This window comes from Manacus candei, unplaced genomic scaffold, assembly GCF_025592945.1.
Source record: "Manacus candei isolate 608988 ecotype Guabito, Panama unplaced genomic scaffold, ASM2559294v1 h1tg000081l, whole genome shotgun sequence".
In the NCBI taxonomy this organism is placed as follows: Eukaryota; Metazoa; Chordata; class Aves; order Passeriformes; family Pipridae; genus Manacus; species Manacus candei.
Genome location: NW_026138129.1, coordinates 659,737 through 678,608, shown reverse-complemented (window position 1 = coordinate 678,608; position 18,872 = coordinate 659,737). Strand labels below are relative to the sequence as shown.

At 37.9% G+C, this 18,872-nt stretch overlaps 1 protein-coding gene across 3 annotated transcripts in view; it reads left to right on the top strand.

Annotated features, from left to right (window-relative positions):
* SMOC2 (SPARC related modular calcium binding 2) overlaps positions 1-18,872 on the top strand; it is a 136,612-nt gene that overhangs the window by 89,252 nt on the left and 28,488 nt on the right. For all 3 annotated transcript variants that reach the window (XM_051811164.1, XM_051811165.1, XM_051811166.1), the window contains 2 exons: positions 2,664-2,850; positions 9,916-9,998. In XM_051811164.1, coding sequence (XP_051667124.1) covers positions 2,664-2,850; positions 9,916-9,998 — 270 coding nt within the window. The remainder of the gene's footprint in view (positions 1-2,663; positions 2,851-9,915; positions 9,999-18,872) is intronic.

The following is an 18,872-nucleotide window of genomic DNA, read 5'->3' as shown; positions in this document are numbered from 1 at the left end:
AGTTCAACCAGTCTTCTGACTGTCCCTCCTAAAGCCCTAAGTCACACTTGCAGCCCTCCTGTGACATGTTTCCCATAATGCTTCTTTTCTGTACTTGTGAGATTTAAAACCAGACATAAGGGAGAAAAAGGACCAGAATAAAGCTGACCTAGTGCAAAAGATACAAATTTCTAGCTTGAGCAGCAGCTTGTGGAAAACTTTGCCTCAGCAAGTCCATCAGTAAAGACCATTTATGTAAGTCTATTACACTAGCTCCTAAATCACCAGAACTCAGGCGACTGGACTGGCCTGTGAGTCAGCATTGCAGTCCTCTGCTGCTTGTTTCAATCAGTAGAAATTAGAGCTTTAGGGAGTGTATCTTATGCTCACAGCTGAAACAGTCCATGTCTGCTCCTGCACAGGGACTTTTCCATCACACCCTCTCCGTTCTGCTACATTTTGTCTGCCTGGATGACCTGACTATGTAGTCTTTATACACCAATGTATTTTCTAAACAAAGCTGGAAGCATGAAAATGTATTGCACCTCTGGGTTTGGGAGAGATAATAATACCTGCACATCGAGATTGTGTTGCTGGTTACAAGGATGTACAACAAAAGAAGGTCATAGTAGCTAATGGCATGGTTCCAAGGTTTATCAGTATGAAAGAGAAATTAATTTAGCAGAGTTTAAAGACAAGTAATGATTTCTTCCCTCTCACTGCAGTTACTTCACCCAGGTTGCTCCTTTTTACTTGGTTATATACAAAATGCTAAAAGTGAACAACTAAGTTAAGTGATGTGTTTTTCAGGGTTGTCATACCTTGTTACTTGATAATCATCATAATCCAGACAATGAGAGAAAAATTTATTTTGGCTATTCTGAGACAATGTTGGTGACAGATTTCTAATTTGTGAAACCATAGCTATTTCTGCAAAGGTTTCAATGTGCAAATAATTATTTATTTACCTTTTTTAAAGAAGCATTTCTGTCCCCACTATACTGATTCTCTAAGTACAGTTTATTATCTAAGCACTGGCACTTTGAGTGCTATTCAGTCTCTGTTTATGCAGTGGATCGATCAAGAAAAAACATGAAAAATCAATCAACTTATCTAAATGTCCTGTTCAAATATTCTGTGAAAAAAAGAGGAAAAGAAGTCAGCCAAACATGTTTATCTGTGCCTTATAATCAAATTAGCATATGCTAAATATACTTAGTTTTTAAACCTTTTGCATGGATTGGAACAAAACATACTGTTTTGTAAACCAGGACATTGTATAGGTGGAATTATGTGCCATTTAAAATATGAATGTGTCTAACTTCCTACTACCTTTTCCCCTGCAGCAGAAGTTTTACTGATTCTGGACATCTGAATTTGCAAAAAGTTAGCAAGGAGCAGTAGTATTCTGGATATAACTCGTGAATTTCTGTCAGCTGATGCCTACAATTTGCAAAGCATTTTCTGAACCCTGTGGATAAAAGTAAATGATATTATACTAAAGCTGAAATTTGTTAAAATGTACTAGAAAATTCAGTCAGGATTCAACTTGTTCTTCTGTGGGTTGAACTGTGAAAAGTCAAGAAGCAAATCCTTTAACTGACATGAAAGAAAAGCAAATATTATCCACAGATTGTTTTTATTATTGTAACATTAAAATTACTTTTTTTATCTGAAGAGAATATTTTATTGATTGAAATTCTAGTAACTTCAAATTTTCCTATGAGTAATTTGTGTGTTTGCAGAGGGCTTAACATTCTTGTTTTTCAAATACTTCAATTTTTTTTCCCCACTGGATAGTTTGGGAATTATACAGAAGCTGTATTATTAACCATCTAAATACACATGGTAAGAGACTGACTCTAAAATCCCTGGCAAAATAATGGCTTGACTAAATAGCCTGTCTCATTTATTATCTCTACATGGTCACACGTACCAGTTAAGTAATGACCAAAAGTCCTCAGCAGAGGTGTTATTTTACTGATGTTATTTTACTGGTGTAAACTGACAGGTATTCTCAGGCCCTGTGGTTTCTGCTCTTTCACTGCTGCCTCATAGTTTCATATAAAGGCTGGGGATGTGTAGATACATAAGTTTTTTGCACGTTCAGAAAGATCTAGGACATACTGATAGTATGAGATAAAAATGTATTACTTTTTCTTGTGGGTCTTTTCTCTCCAGAGCAAATGATACACTGCCAGTACCAGAAACACCAGTAGAGAATGTGGAAGAATTTTCACTGTTTTAAGAGGTTGCTCCAAAACTGGAAAGAAAGAGCAAAATATAAAAATCTAAATGAATATCTAGATGAACAATCCATTTAAGGAATCCTGAGATGTTGGATTTTTACTGTTCCCTCTGAAAAGAATCAGTAGTTAAGGGACTGTGGAGTGGAGGAGGATTTTTTAGGGTCACAGAGAAAGTATTTGTTTATCCATAGATCAAGTATAGGAAAGGGGGTGTTCAAGATATTATTAGGACTATAAAATGGAATAGCTGCATGAAAAGGAAACTAAAGCTTCTCTACAGTATACAGCCTAAACCAACATAGCTGGTATTTGAGCTGTAGCACGCCTCTTCAAGCACAATCCTTATATGCAATCAAAGATATAAAAACTGTTTGATAAATCTAGTAGGCTCTTCCAGTCTAGCTTCTTCAGTACTTTTTCTTTTCTGTCCAAAAGCATCATCATGTGATCAAGAACTTCAGTCAGCCCTGGAGGAAGCTAAACAGCCCCAGAAAGACAATGTGTTCATTCCGGAGTGTGCTCAGGGTGGCCTCTACAAACCAGTACAGTGCCATCCTTCCACAGGCTACTGCTGGTGTGTTCTGGTGGATACGGGACGTCCCATCCCTGGTACATCAACAAGGTAAGAGACTACACGTTCATTCTCAAAATGATCTAAGATGCCTTAGTGTCGATATACCAACATGTAGATTTCTATTCCTGGTGGAATTATGTCATATAGGTTTTTTCCGCTATAAAGTGAAATATGTTAAGAGATATCAAAAGTTAAGGCCAGATGGCTATGGACCCTTTCACTGCAATGTCACAGGCATTTTTCTATCCTAGTCATCTTCTTTACTTCTATTTTGTGCTGGGAAACCAAGACTTGGAGCAGATAATGAATAATCCCAGAGGAAATCTCACACTCAGCCTGAATATAAAAGAGCCAAGTAAGACAGTCTATGACAGAAACTACTTCCAGCCTCTGAAATGCTCAGTTAGTTTTCCAGCAACCTCTTCAACTATTTCGTATGACAGGCTTTGATGGAACAACTGCTCAGGAACCCATAGAGAGGAAATATCATTTTAGTGTGTTATTAATAGAAGCTTGGAGTTCAGTCATCTCAGCTGAGCCAGATACATGATAAAGTGTTGTAAGCCACATAGAGCAGATGTAGGCAAGGCACATATCAGGTTCCAGAGGATGTTATTTAGGTCGTTTATTGTGGTTTGACCCTTGTAGAAATGCTATAGATACTCATACAAAGCTAGCAGGCAATATGGGTATCTTTTCAAGCTTAAGCAAAATAATTTTTTATCATTTATATAAGGTTTGTGAAAGAAACACACATTATAAGCCACTTGCTGTAAAATATTATATTACTGGGGAGGGTTTTTTCACATATTCTTCAAGTGCTGATTTACTGCTAACTGTTTATACTACAGTCTAGACCATGACAATTACAATACCATCTGAAGTGGACTCAATGAGCCTAGATGTCTTTTCCAACCTTAAGCATTCTATAACGCTGTGACTTAAGTTACTGTTGATCTACTGTTTCTGACAAGTTGAAGTCCATAAACTGTCAAAACAAAATAGTCCAAATTTGCTCCTGAAACTGCAGGATGAGTACGCATATTGTCTTAGGATCTAGAGATGTCCTCTAGAGATTCCAGAGGCTCTCTTTTATGCTCCTGCTCTGTTCTCCATCCCTAGGTTTGATAACTGTTTCTTCCTTTTAGTGCTAATCCTTCTTTGAATTTTATTTCCTATTCCCTAATTTGAGTCCAAATCATCTTCTTGTGCTCATCAAGCAATGAGGCTTTCACTTTGGTTTTGGTTTTGTTGGGTTTTGCTTATTGATGGGTTTTTCTTGTTGTTGGTTCTATTTTGTTTTGTTTTTCTTTTAATTTTTTTTGTAGTTCTTATTAGTATAATTTTATTATAGAGTCACAGAATAGCTGAGATAGGTGGGGACCCCTGATGATCCTCTGGTCCAACCCTTCTACTCAAGGCAAGGTCATCTGGAGTAGATTGCTCAGGATTATGTCCAGTTAGTTCTGAGTATCTCTAAGTATGGAGGATCCACAACCTCTCTGGGCAGCCTATTTTAGTGTTTCATCATCATTATGGTTAAAAAAAATTTTTTTTCTTACAATTACACAAAATTTCCTCTATTTCATTTTATGCCCATTGTCTCGATTCCTGACACTGGACATCACCAAGAAGAGTCTGACTACCTTTTCTTTATTTTCCTCCCTTTGGGTATTTATAGAGAATAATAAGATCCTCTCTGAGCCTTCTCTTCCCCAAGGCGATCAGTGTCAGTACCCTTTCCTTATTATGTCGAATGTTTCAGTCCCTTGACCATATTCATGGCCCTTTGCTAGGCTCACTTCCAGTATATCCACATCTCCCTTGTTTGGAGAGCTCAGAGCTGGACACAACATTGCAGATATGTCTCCTTCTCTCAGTGTGAATGAGAGGGGAAGGACCACCTCCCTTGACCTAATGGCAGTACTCTTTCTAATACAGCCCTGGAGGCTGTTTGCCTTCTTTGCTGCAAGGGCATATTTCTGCCTCATGTACAGCTTAGTGTCCATCAGAAATACCAGGTTCTTGCTTCAAATTTGCTTTCTGTCTGGTTTGCCCCATCTCATACTGATGCAGGGGACTAATCTTCTCCAGGTGCAAGAATTTTGCATTTGCCTTTTTTTGAAGTTCATGAGATTCCTGCCAGCTCATTTCTGCAGCCTGTTGGAGTCCCTCTAAATGGCAGCACGATCATCTTATGTATCAGTCACTAGTCCCAATTATGTATCATCTGCAAATTGCTAAAGCTGTTCTATCTCCCAGTATCCTGGTCATTAATGAAGAGGTTAAAGAATATTGCCTCTATGAGCTTTGGGGAACTCCACTGGTGACTGGCTTCCAGCTGAAATTTTGCTGCTGATCCCAACTATTTGAGGCTGGCTGTTCGGATAGTTTTCAACACATATCCCTGTTCATTTTTCTAGCACATACTTCATCAGTTTATCTATGAGAATGTGATCAGACACAATGTCAAAAGCCTTGCTAAGATTAAGATAAATAATATCTGCCCTTCTCATCTTATCCACTGAGCAAGTTAGAGAATTGTAGAAAGCTGCAGTGCTGGCCAAGTATGATTTCCTCTTCATAGTTCTGTGCTGGCTGATCTCAATCACTACCTTCTTCTCCTTCATATGTTTTGAAACAGTTTGTAGGAAGATTTGCTTCATCACCTTCTCAGGAACTGACATAAGCCTGGTTGGTTTATTATTTGGCTCTTCCTTGCCCTTAGGGAAGGCAGAAGTGACATTTGCTTTCTTCCAGTCTCCTTACACAGTCAGTACAACTTTTCAGATATAATTGAGACTGCCCCACAATGACATCAGCTGGCTCCCTCACCAATGGTGGGTGCATCCCATCAGGTCCCATGCGTATGTCCAGTTTGTTCAAATAACCCCTTCTCGACCTTCCTTGCTCTAGACTTTACTATTGGTCTCAGTGACATGGAATTCCTGAAGACTGCTCTTAAAAATAAAGATCAAGGAGAAGGTGGCATTAAGTACTTTTCTATGTCCTTTGTTACAGGCTCTCCTGTCCCACCTAACAGCAGGCCCACACTTCCTTAGTCTTCTTTTTGCTGCTGATACACATGTAAGAAGTCCTTCTTGTTGGCCTTCATGCTCCTTACTAGATTTGCCTCCAAAGGGCTTTAACTTTCCTAACCCCATCCCTGAATACTTGAAGAGTGTCTGTATCACCTCCTGCATCACCTGACCCTACTTCTACCCTTTGTATCCTTCCTTTTTAAATCTGCATTTTGTTAGGTGCTCTTTGTTCATCTGTGTAGGCTTCCTGTCACATCCTGCACATTGGGATGAACTATTTATGAAACTGGAGGTGGTGATCCTTGAAAATTAAACAGCTCACTTTCCTATTCATGTGTATAGTCTGAATGCACTATGTGCCATGTGACTCCTCCTGTCATATAGGCTGGAATTCTAGGTCTTCCCAACCCCTTGATGAACCCCCTATGGACCTTGAATCAGTCTCTGTCTTCTCTTTTTTCCTGTTTGGTCTGCTGGCCTCCTGTGTTTCTCAACTACACAGTCACTCAGCTGTGGGAGAAGAGGGAGCAGGAGTGTTTTCACTGTGCTGCATGCCTCCAAAGCTGGAAGGCTGGAAAATTGGATTCAATTATTCCATGCATATGGTTCAGACACAAAAGTGTTCTGCTTGATGACTTATACTAAAAAGATCAGCTGCTGTGGTCTTGACCATTCCTAATTTGTTCATCTTTTTTGGACTTATGGGCAGTTTTCAATAAAGCTCTGAGGAAGTAATATTTAATAATATCCCCGGAGAGGACATTTCTGAGCACAGATGGGTAAGTAGAGTACTCAGTTTTAGGAATTTCATACTAAATAAAGAATGACTGGTGTATTTAGGAATCTACAGTCTTGGTAAACAAGCAGGTGGAATTACTGCCGGGAGTTTAAAAGGAATGTCTAGACCTCATTTCTGAGAAAGATTTAGGTGGGCTGGAATCCCATAAATTATTTCTTTTTTATTTTTCTGTATTGATAAAATTAAACTTTTTTTCTCTGGCAGAGGGAAGTAAAGGGGGATCAGAATATGATAAGGATTATACAGTTGTCTTTTTGCAATTCTTTTTTATGGAAAGGAAAGAGTGAACATGTGAGTCTTTTCTAGTTTAAAGAACCAGGGATTTGTGCAAAATTGGGTGTACTATCTTTCAGTTTTCCTCTGCAAAATAGAAATTAAAAGGTGTTAAAATGGTACTGCAGGAACTGATAGCACAAACACTCCTGGTAACAATATGGATTCATAGCATACTGGAATCTCTGTTCTGCAACTATGGATTAAATCACTAAGGGACAACAATGAAAGACAGATCTGGGAAGCTATTGCCAGAACAGCTTAGCATTTTGCATGTTGTTTCTTTTGAAAGTATTCATGAGGATATTTGTCAAATCATAAGGCTCTGAATAGCACAATAAATAAAGTTAGTCACATTAAATAAGACCTCCAAAATGAAGAGAAATTATTAATACTTATTCAACTTGTAATACACTGTCATCTGAAAAAAAGACAAATAATTATTTTTCAGAAAAATAATCTCATCCTAGAGTTAAAATAAAGATATGTCAATGAAGAACGACTCTAGGACATTTAAGACAGTAAAGCTCAAAAGAAATAGGTGAAGTTGTGGTATAAGTCTGGATTTTATGAAAACCTAGGGAAAACATCCATTTAATTAAAAGGAGGTAATGCATTTAAAGGGTAAAAACAACTATCCTCCCAAAAGGCTTATCAGTATGGTCCTCACCAGCTGGCTCTGAATGCCTCTTGGATATCACAGCATGATTCTCAGCCTTTTTTTGTTCAGTGGGGGCCATGAGGTTGTGTTCTCATATGGGACTTTTTAGCAATTAGGACCATATGAAAAGTAATCCCCAATCCACTTGCACAAGGTTCTCTAAACTTAAAAAAAGATCGTAAATCATCTGTTTCATGAGGCTACCTACACTGTAGAATCCCTGTGAAAGCCTCCATCCTGTACTACTTTTACACATCAGTAAATCTCAATGCTTCCCAGCAGACTGATCAGAGGTACAAAACACCCTTCGTAAGTCCTTGCCAATACTAGATATACATTCACTTTAAAATTCAAAAGAGTAACTTGGGATGTCTTTTGACTACAGTTTAACCTGACAGTGCTCCATTCTGACATGCTATCCCTTTCCCATTCTTTCTCCATGAAAACTGGGGCAAGTCTGTTTTTCTTATCTGTTTTTACCATGGCTGTTACTGCATGGTAAATTTCTAATGACTCATTTTCTTTCTTCAGTTACTTTAAAGAATTAAACATAGACCTTTGACATTTAAGCATTTAACACCTATTGGGCTTTAATAAATTTAGTTTGTATATTATGAACTACATGTGTATTTAACAAAAATATAAGCCAAAAGAGAAGAAGAGTAGAGGCCAAAAAATAAAATGTAGGCACAGAGCAGAAACACTAATAGAAGAGGATGGGGGGAATGTAGTCAGGTATCAGATTAATCGGGGACCAGGCTGTTTGCCAGATACTGCATTAGTGAGTATTGCTCACTAATTTCCCTTTCACTGTTTCCTTGACTGATTGAAGTGGTCATCCATCAGGTATCTGAATCCAACCCATGCTATCAAAGCACCTTCTATTCCTGCCATTCTTGAGGGGAAAAAAAGAGTCTCTAACTCTCCCATGTCCCTAAAAGCAGCACTGTACCTTCTTGCAGCAGATAGAATTTGATGAACCAGTGGTCAGTTTCATCAGATGATTTAAAAATATATTAAGCCCTCAATGGAAAAATAATATTGGGTTTTTTTATGCTGCCTGATAATTAAGGTCAAAATATTTAGGCATTGCTCTTAGGAGCAGTCTGGCCTGGACCCAGGACATAGCTACCATTTAATGTTTTTAGAAAGAATATTATGTTCTAAAAAGTTTGGATTAGTATATTTTAATTAGAAATTTTAGTGTGCCACTCAGTAAATGTCATTTTGATAGGCTTAGAATAGTAGAATTTTAGTTATAAAATATGAAAGAATCTAGAATCAGTGAACAGGCATGTATGTGTACATACATGTACGTGGACGCAATTCATATTAGTAAGTCTGTTTATCTCAGAATTGAAACTTTGTCTGAAATGCTGCATGCTAAATTCTGCAACTTCCAGCCACAATAGGAGAATGTGACAGTAAAATTTCTCAGAAAGAGATTCTGTCGATCTGACTTAAAAACTGCAATGCAATGACAGTGAGACGTAAAAAAAAGGTGAGATTCAGCATCAGGTGCTCCCATGTCCCCCGGTCTTGCATAAAAGATATTCCTAGTGGTGTTGCATAAGTCAACATTTATTGGAAGTACAAATAGCACAGTTTCTTGTTACCAGTTCAATGAACAAAGTGACTTTAAGTAAACTCTAAGCGTAGAAGAACGAGAATATTTCAGTAGCAGGTGGAGATTCAGTGTTTTTCACCATACATTTGAGCAGTTCCAGGCCAATTTCCTTCTGGTAGAAATCCTATCAATTCTTCACTCTTGTTCAAAAAGTTAGCTGTTTGTGGCTAGTCCTTCTTACTTAATTTTTTTTTTTTTTTTTTTTGAGAGGATACAGTAGCACATGGTTTTTGATCTACAGTAGTATCTAAATAGAGTACTTGCCTTGCTGTGATTTTGAAATTGCTTTTCTGGTGTTTCCCAGCATGAATACTGTTTGTCATATTGTTTATGTCTTTTTGGTTTTGTAGGTGGGGAGACAGCCTTACCTTTTTTGATTCTTTTGTTTTCTTTGGTGTATTTTTCAAAATAATTTTTTATTATGAATTAATTTGTAACAGTTCCTTAGTTTTCTGCCCTGTAGAATGACCTTTGGAATAGATAATATTTTTTCACTTTGACATCAACCCTGGGAGAACAAAGATGTGGTGGTTTCTTTGAAGTAAGTGAAAAATAGGTAGATAAGTTTGCATCAACCTTCTGAGTGAAAAGCAGGATAATTCCCTGAATATAAGAAGATACGAGTTTTGTTTGGACTACAAATTTGGAAATAAATTCCTCCTGAATCAAATTAACCTTGGCCGGTTTTATTCTCTCCCTGTTTGTTCTTTAGGTATGAACAACCTAAATGTGATAATGGTGCCAGAGCTCACCCAACAAAAACAAAGGATTTGTACAAAGGACGCCAGCTTCAAGGTCAGTGAAATCGATTTAGGTTTGTGCACTCGATACTTTGTTTATTCACTGTAGCAAGTTAAAAAACAATTTTTTATCCTATATCAAAACAATGTATCTTTTAGTTATCACTATTTTGATTTGCCACTGACTGAAGTCTTTAACTTTGGAGCAAAGTGTGTCAATATGGGTCTTGGGATGTTGTCGGAGAAAGTAAGGCTCATTTTTCTCTAGTTTAGTGGCAGTCACATTTACTTGCTGGAATTATTCCTTGCTGTTGTCATATTAGGGAAATCAGCAAATACATCTAGAATAACTCGGACCACAATTCATAATCCTTGTTTTACCAAAATTCATGGGAAATTGGCCTCTGTCTTCAAATCAGTCAAAAAGATGTATCATCTTCCTTACTTTTTTCTAAGAGTATCCTTGTTAGTTTGCCTTGGAATAATATATTTTTATTCTTCTTTATTGTAGAAAAAAACCTTTTTGTTTATTAGCATTTTTATAAATGTTACACTTTTTATAAGCACGGAGTTCAGCAATATGTCATGTCATGTCATGTCAGTCATGTATGTGCCACATAAATCCTCAGATGTGAAACTTAGTGGCAAATGCATCTTTGGTGACAGTCAGAGTGATGATGTTTATCCATCATTTTGCCTGTCTGCTGCTGTTGTAACTTCATGGAAGTTAGCTGGAATTTCAGGGATAATTTGAGAAAATATTTTGGACCTTATTGCAGCCTTTCAATACTTAAAGAGGGCTTACAGGTTAGATGAAATCAAACTTCTTAGCAGGGCCTCTTGTGATAGGAAAAGGGGTAATGGTTTTAAACCAAAAGAGGGTGATTCAGATTAGATATAAGGATGAAATATTTTATGATGGGGGCTGTGAAACACTGGAACACATTGCCCAGAGAAATGTTGGATGCCCCATCCCTGGAGATATTCATGATCAGGCTGGAGCATCCTGATCTAGTTGAAGATGACCTGCTCCTTGTAGGGGGGTTAGACAAGATGAGCTTCAAGGGTCCTTTCCAACCTAAATTATTTTATGCTATTTTACAATCCTTACTCCATGGAAACCGATGGAAAGTTAACCATCTTTGACAATTTATTTCACACAGCACTTGCATAGTTACAGGCTTGGATAATTACTTTATTTTATGTGGGTTTTTTTCTGAGTGAAAAGAACTTGACTCAGAAGAGACTATAGCAGAGCAGAAGCTGAAGAAACAAGTTTTGTAGTAAAAGATGTCACTTTCTGGACACTCCTACCTTTTGCTAAAAATTTTGAAAAGCATTTGCTAGATGGAATCTTAGAGAGAGGATGGGCAGGTGAAGGTTTTTAAGATTTCACATTTCTATTTCTTATCTAAATTGGTAATGCTTTTATACAGTACAGTAATAAATATTTATCCAAAATCAAGATACAGTACCAGTGAAACAATTAACAAGAATTTTTAGTGCTGCAAACTCCTATCTGATAATTAATTTTCATTAAGTTAGACAGTGATATTCTGATTTTCTTTTTTTGCATTATGGTATTTTGCATTATTTGAGCTTTAGTCCAACAAATCACTACAGCAATGCAAGCTCATAATTATAATAAATTATATGCATGACATGGATTTGCTCTCCCTCATCTTACATTGCTTAATCTTTGACTTTCCAATACTTTGTGTTTTTTTAAAATAAGGCAAATACCAAAATTTTCTAACGTTTCTTAAATACTTACAGGCTAGCTAGAAGAACCTGCTTCTTCTAGTCTGGAGTAGCACAGAATAAATACATACCTATAGAAGTAACAGGGGAAAAAGGCTACTTCCCAGTTGCAATTGTGTTAAGATGCTTATTTTTTTCCCTTTCTCTCTTTCTAAGCCTAAATGTACAAGTCCTCAAGCGGCAAATTTCTCTCTTAACATGCAAACACTGCATCAAGTAAAAATGAATTGAATTTAATTTAGAGAGTTTTTTGAAAAAAGGAGGTTGAAAGATGATCTTGCACAGGTGTGTCTCGTTGATAACAAGTAACACAAACTTGTGCAAATAGCTGATATTAATCAACATTTTAGTAGAAATGAACCAGTGTTACTCAAAGATTCTATTGTAAAGTCTTGCAAAAGCATATTTGCATCGTCTATATTTAAATATAATATATAATTTCTCAGTGGTGCCAGGACTGAATAAAGAAAAAAGTAGGATAATTGGATGCTTATTTTTAAGGAATAATACATTTTTGAAAGGATGGGTTTGCTTGTTTGGAAGACTATAGCCACAAAATGTGTAGTAGCCCTGGGTGAAACCGCTGTGACTACCTGCTATGTAAAACGAGGAAGATTTTAAAATTAATTACTTTACTATTATGAATGATCTTATATGGGATAAACCCCACCAGAAGATCCTCTAGTGGGTTAAATTGGCATAGTTCTCGAGCTACACTGGTTTATACCACCTGAAAGTTTGAACCCATTACATATTAAGACAAATGTTTTTAGCAATATTTTGCAAATAAATCAAGATACAATTTTTGGCAAGCACTGATATCTTGTTAAGGCAAAATTGTGGAAGGTAAGGGCACCTTGGAGTCTACAGCAAAATTCCCACTGATTTAAACTGAGCTAAGAATGTGTCTTCATATCCTAAGGCTAACCTAATATAAAGCATCTGAAACTGAAGGCTAATCTGATGTTTGTAAGGACGATCCAAGCCACCTGTATCTCTTAGTTTGAGTTGGAAGTTACACAATAATAATTCTTCCCATTAGATTTCTAGTTGTTTTTTTAAAGCCAAAGCATTTTTCTGAGGTTACTTGTGGTTATGGTCATTCTGGGAAACTAGTTATTGCAAGATAATGAAAATGAACTCAAAAAGGAGTCTAGAGAACGTCACATACTGGGGAAATGGAAGGGTTTTTTACTTTTCTCATAGTCAGAGTTTTCAAACACTCATATTTTGATCTTTTGTTCTCTGTGTTATACAGTAAAATGGTAGCCCTGTGATGAACTGACATATTCTGTAAAGAACCTTGAATATTTTTTTCCTCATACTTTTGGATTACTTGTTTCAATAATCAGTTTTATACACAAGAGCATTTAGAAAGGTATAGCATGAAGGCTAGTTAAGCTAAACATAAAGTATGATGGAATGAGGTGTAGGTGCTGCTGTATTTTCCTAAAATCAAGAGTGGTGATAGGTCAAATTCAGCCAAGCTTAAGAAACATCAGTTGCTGAAACTGTAATTTTTCAGTCTGGGTCTGTGGGTGAAGGTATTCTCAAGCATTATATGTATTCACTACTTTTTAATAACCAGTAAAATATTTTTAAACACATATCCTCAATAAGTGTATATCTATTGGTAAATTATATATATGTACTACTGTAATAATACATTAAGTACATTGTAAAACATATGCAAATACAGAAGTTAAAAAAGGATGAAATAACCATAACTTTATTTTTTTAAATGTAATCTATTAATAGTGCAAAAAATATTTTCTTCCTGCACTTCAGCTGGGCCTCTCCTGGGGTACATGCATCCCAGTTTGGATACAGTGGGTAGGCTACCTGTTCATAAAGCTAGTCTGGCCTCTGCTGAAAGCAATCTGGATAAAGGGACTTTGATATGTAGGAGAGCAAGACATGATAGCATACTGAGACAGTGCCAGACTACTCAGATAATTTGCCTCATGGGCAAATCTTCTTATTTAAAAAATATGCATTGAATGCAAGAAGTCTGTTTTAGGCTCCTCTATGTGTGAGGGCTGGATAAACTTTGGATAATCCTTTATATCATTTAAGATTTTTGTATTTTTATTTAACCTGGGGATTTATCTGTTTTTCCTGTAATATAATTTTCATTACCCAGACCTGAAATTCGAAAAGTAATTGAAAAATTTTTTCAAGTATTATGGGAAATGTCATTTTACTCACACAATATGTTTTAATTAGAAGTACCCTTATCTTTTGTGAAGGAAAGAAAACCAAAACCCAATAAAAAATGAGTAAATGGCTCAAAAGTTTCAGTGGGGGACACAATGCCAAGCTGGCATTTCAGACTTTCAGACTCTACTGTGTTGCTATAGTTTTGTGGCTTTGAATCAGATTCCTAATTTTGTTTACATTTCATTTTGGTTTGTTTAAGTTTCTCCTTTTCTTTAACACAATATGTTTTTTTAAGTCCCTACAGTTGTGATAGTTCCTTTCATATAAAGGGATAATTTGGGAGGGGAAACTATAGTCTGGAAATGACAGTGCCTCATAAACTGTAACAGTAATACAATCTACTGACTTGGTTGCAGATTCGTTGTCAATCTACTAAAACCCTTAAAGTCTCCCTCTTCTATTTTCTCTAAATAGCATAGCTCTTCACTGTTGAATATTTAGTTTTCCTTAATGCTGATCTCCTTTTACCAAGTTGGAACCCAGTAGAATGCGTCCGTTGCATTAAAGTTACTGTAGATTTCTACTGGTGAAATAAAATCAGCACTTCACTCCTATTTTTGTCCTCTCTGTCAATTCCTTATTTCAGATGCTTCTCATTACAATTTTTGATTTTAGAGCATTTCTCAAAACAAGATGTAGTATTTTGGGGTTTTGATAGCACTGAGTTAATAAGTATCTGAAAGGATTCAATTTTTACTGTCTAGGGTTTAGTCAATGGCACAAGAAGGATCCAAATTAGTTTGCAGAGCCTTTATGAAGACAGATTTTGAATCTTATATTTGGACAAGAGTATAGACCATGCCCCCTCCTCCCCACAACACAAAACCAAAACGCAGTGCTTTGCATGAAAGGCCTAAACTCTGCTAATCATTGTGTTGGTACTGTGGAGGTCTACAGTTTAGGACAAGCTTAGAACATTAAAATACATTACTAAGTTGAAATGTCTTAATGCAGGTCTCCTGAATAGTCAATCAACTTACTTAACAGCAAAAAAACCCCAAAAACCAACTCTTAAACCCCTTCCTTTAATGTGAACTGCAGATTGTTTTCTAATTTCATAGCCTACTAATGAGTCAGCTCCTGTTTTGTCCTAGGGGCCTTTGTAAGCTTGGTTTAACCTTGTCATTCAAGCAGTTAATATTTTCTGCTGCAAACCATGCATGAGAGCTGTTTAATTCATTTGTTTATTTCATATTTGTGTTACTTAAGAGAAACAAACGTATTCTAACTGCCCAATTTTCTTCCTATTGTAATGGCTTTATTTATTGTTTCTGATTGGGTAATCCTGCGCTGACTCTGAACAGTTTATGTTTCGTGGAGCAAAACTCATGATATAAGGTATGGGTGAATTATGTATGGATAAGTACTGTTTACTTTTGGTTGTTGGCAGTGCATCTTCTTTTTCCAAAGTTAAAGACAAATAGTTGGAAACACTCAATCCACAATGATGCAAGACCCACAGCCAAACAACCATCATGTGAAATATTTCACTTAAAGGCACCTTTTTAAAAAAAGAAAGTGATAGAGGCTTAACTGCTTTTCCTTTTGAGGTACATTCTGTTATATAGTGGTTCCAGTTTTGACCATTAGCGTGTCAGATTTCATAAGGTACCAGACTATTTCTCAGCTAAAATGCTAAGGTACCTCCACTGCCCTGCCTCATCTTGCTTTCTCTGTTTCCTCTGTGTAGTCTGGTACCAGCACCAGGTAGAAATTAATCTTACCCTACTTCACATTTCTTAAACATTTGAATGACTAAAACTTTGTGCTTTTTTAAAGGTATCGGTTAAGGTATAGTGCAGATTATATACACATGCCTGCCTTCCCATGAGCTTCAAATTGTTAGGTCAATTGGCATGTAACTGTCTCCGCTGAGCTGTGATTTAAAAGGATTATATTTTTATGATGTAACCAGCTTTTTGGCTGCGTGAGCTAATATTCAAAATACCCCTTTCTGCTATTGAATCTTAAAGCTCCAAGTTGTCAACCAATAATTTCAAGTTTGCAGCTGTTTTGAATGAGTCTATAACCATCATCCTGAACCAAAAGGTTCTTGGCAAAAAGACTCTTTATGGATCAGACTTGCCTAGTGAAGTGTTTAAACTACGACCAGGAAATGGAGCAAAGCTGGTGTGAACTTTCATGGCAGGGATGGCAGAACTGAACAGCTGCATGACAAGTTGGTGGAGGGGACCTGCCTGGAGCATGGTGAGGTCTGCAGAGAGGACGTGAGGCTCAACAGCAAGGTGCAACTCCCAGAGCTAGAAGTTAGCAATGGAAGCTGAATGAAGCCCCCATAATCCAAGAGGGATTGGTGACCTGCTATGCCAATTAGGCAACCATAATTCTGTGGGCCCAGAAAGGATGCACCTGACAGTAATGAGAGACCTGGCAAGAGAGCTTGTAAAGTCCTTTTCAATCATTTACTTGCAGTTGTGGTTAACTGGAGAAGTCCCAGTTGAGTGGTAATTTGGAAATGTAACACCCATTTTCAAGAACAGTCAGAAGGATGATCTGGGGAGCTACAGGCCTGTCAGCCTAACTTTTGTAACAGGGAAGGTCATGGAGCAAATTGTCATGAGTACCATCACACAGCACATGCAGGGCAACTAGGAGGCCAGGCCCAGCCAGTGTTTCTTTATGAAAGCAGGTCCTACTTGAGCAACCTGATCTTCTATGAGAAGGTGACCTGCTTAGTAGATGAGGGAAAGGTTATGATTGTTGAGTGTCTAGACTTCAATAAAGCTTTTGACACCATCTTCCTCAGAATTCTCCTGGATAAATTGAGGCTTTTCATGGCTTGGACAGGTGCAGTCTTCACTAGGTTAAAAGCTCCCTGGATGACTGGGCCCAGAGAGTAGTAGACAATGGAACTAAATCCAGTTGGCGACCAGTCACTAGTGTGTTCCCCAGGGCTCAATATTGGCGTTAGTCCTGTTTAACATCCTCAGTAAGTTCCCAGATGCCACCTAATTAGGTGCAAGTGCTGATCTGCTGAAGGATAGGAAGGCTCTGCAGAGGGATCTAGGCATGCTGGATCCATGGGCTGTGGACAACTGCATGGGATTCAAAAAGGCAAAGTGCCAGGTCCTGCACTTGTGTTGCAACAATCCTGTGCATCGATATAAGCTTGGGGAAGAGTGGCTTGAGACCTGCTCAGCAGAAAGGGACTTGGGGGTGCTGTTTGACAGCTGGCTGGATATGAGTCAGCGGTATGCCCAGATGGCAAAGAAGGCCAATGACATCTTGGCCTGTATGAAGAATAATGTGGCCAGCAGGACTAGAGAAATGATAGTCCCATTGTACTCAGCACTAGTGAGACAACACCTCAAGTCCTATGTACAGTTCTGGTCCCCTCACAACAAGAAAGACTTTGAGGTGCTGGAGTGTATCCAGAGAAGAGGAACAAAGTTGGTGAAGGGTCTGGAGCACAAGTCTTATGAGGAGCAGCTGAGGGAGATGGGGATGTTTAGCCTGAAGAAGAGGAGTCTCAGGGAAGACCTCATTGCTCTCTACAACTACCTGAAAGGAAGTTCTAGTGAAGTGGAAGTCAGTCTCTTCTGTCATGTCTCAAGCGAGAGAATGAGAGGAAATGGCCTGATGTTGCATCTGGGGAATTTCAGATTAAATATTAGAAAAAAATTTGCACTGAAAGACTGTTTTGGCATTGGAGTAAGCTGCCCAGGGAGGTGGTGGAGTCACTGTCTCTGGAAGTGTTAAGAAGTGTCTGGATGTGGCACTTGGGCATATGGTTTGTGGATGGTTAGGTTAGTGATAAGTTGATGGTTGTACTAGATGGTTTTGAAGGTCTCTTTTGACTTTGATGATGCTGTGGTTCTGTGCAGAGGGGTGCTGGCGGGCCAGGAATGCTCCTTCTCAGTTCTGTGGTGCTGGAGGAGGAAGGGAAATTGCTACTTCCCCTCCTAAAACAGTCTCCTCTAGTGTATGTAGTGGTGGCCTGGGGAGGGGTTTGGGCAGAGGCAGTACTCCTCACCACGACATAGCTCTATGGGTCAAGCCTCCATACAAAGAGGGACATCTGCAGCTGTAAGTACTGAGCCACTAGTATGGCTTCAGAGCAGTTGAAACTCAAAAGAGGACTCTGTCTCTTAAACCTACAAGAGTTTCCTTGGGCTTTTGGATTTAGTAACTTCAATATTATTACCCTATTGTCTGAATGTATGAGCATATTTTAGTCTCCTGGTGGGCAGTTTTGCTCCAGTGGGCCTGCTCCAGTCCTGAAAGTTATTTTTCAAGGCTATGTGGATCATATTTATTTCCTTCACACCCTCTTCTGTCCATCTCCCCATCCTGATTTAACAACAAATGGTCTGGCCATTGTTGCTTTATTTTTGCCTCAGTTTGTAGTAATTTCTTATCAAAATGATTAAACCTCCCCCAAACCCAAGCAGAAATATTAATATCGGAAACAAGAAAAAATCTCAAGCATACAACCTAAGAGCTGCTGTATCTTTCAGTCATGTGTGAATTTGTCTATAAAAATTACAGTAAAAGCATCTGTGCTGCTAGTAAAATGCCAGTGAAAGACACAGCTGTTTCATAGCTAACAAGAGAAAAGCTTGCTAATTAAAGGTGATGCTACTGGCTCAGCAGTAGCATTTCATTCATCGCTCTAGTTTGTATTAACCAAAAACTTAATGTTTATTTTAAAGGGCTGTATTAGGACTAACAAATACTGACATAATTTGCTTCTCAGCATTTGACTATGCCAAAGAATATAAATTTTGTTTCTCGTGATGCCTTTAGGCATCACTCACCTCACTGGTTACTGCCCTTTTCCAGACAAACCCATTTTTAAGGACAGCAGCCCTGCCTGTTGTGCTGCTCTTTCCATTGGGTCCATTACTGTCAGTGTGAGCAGTGGGGCACCTCCCAGAGAACATGCCCAGAAAGGGAGAACATTCTCCTGTGTCTGGCTGGCTTCCCA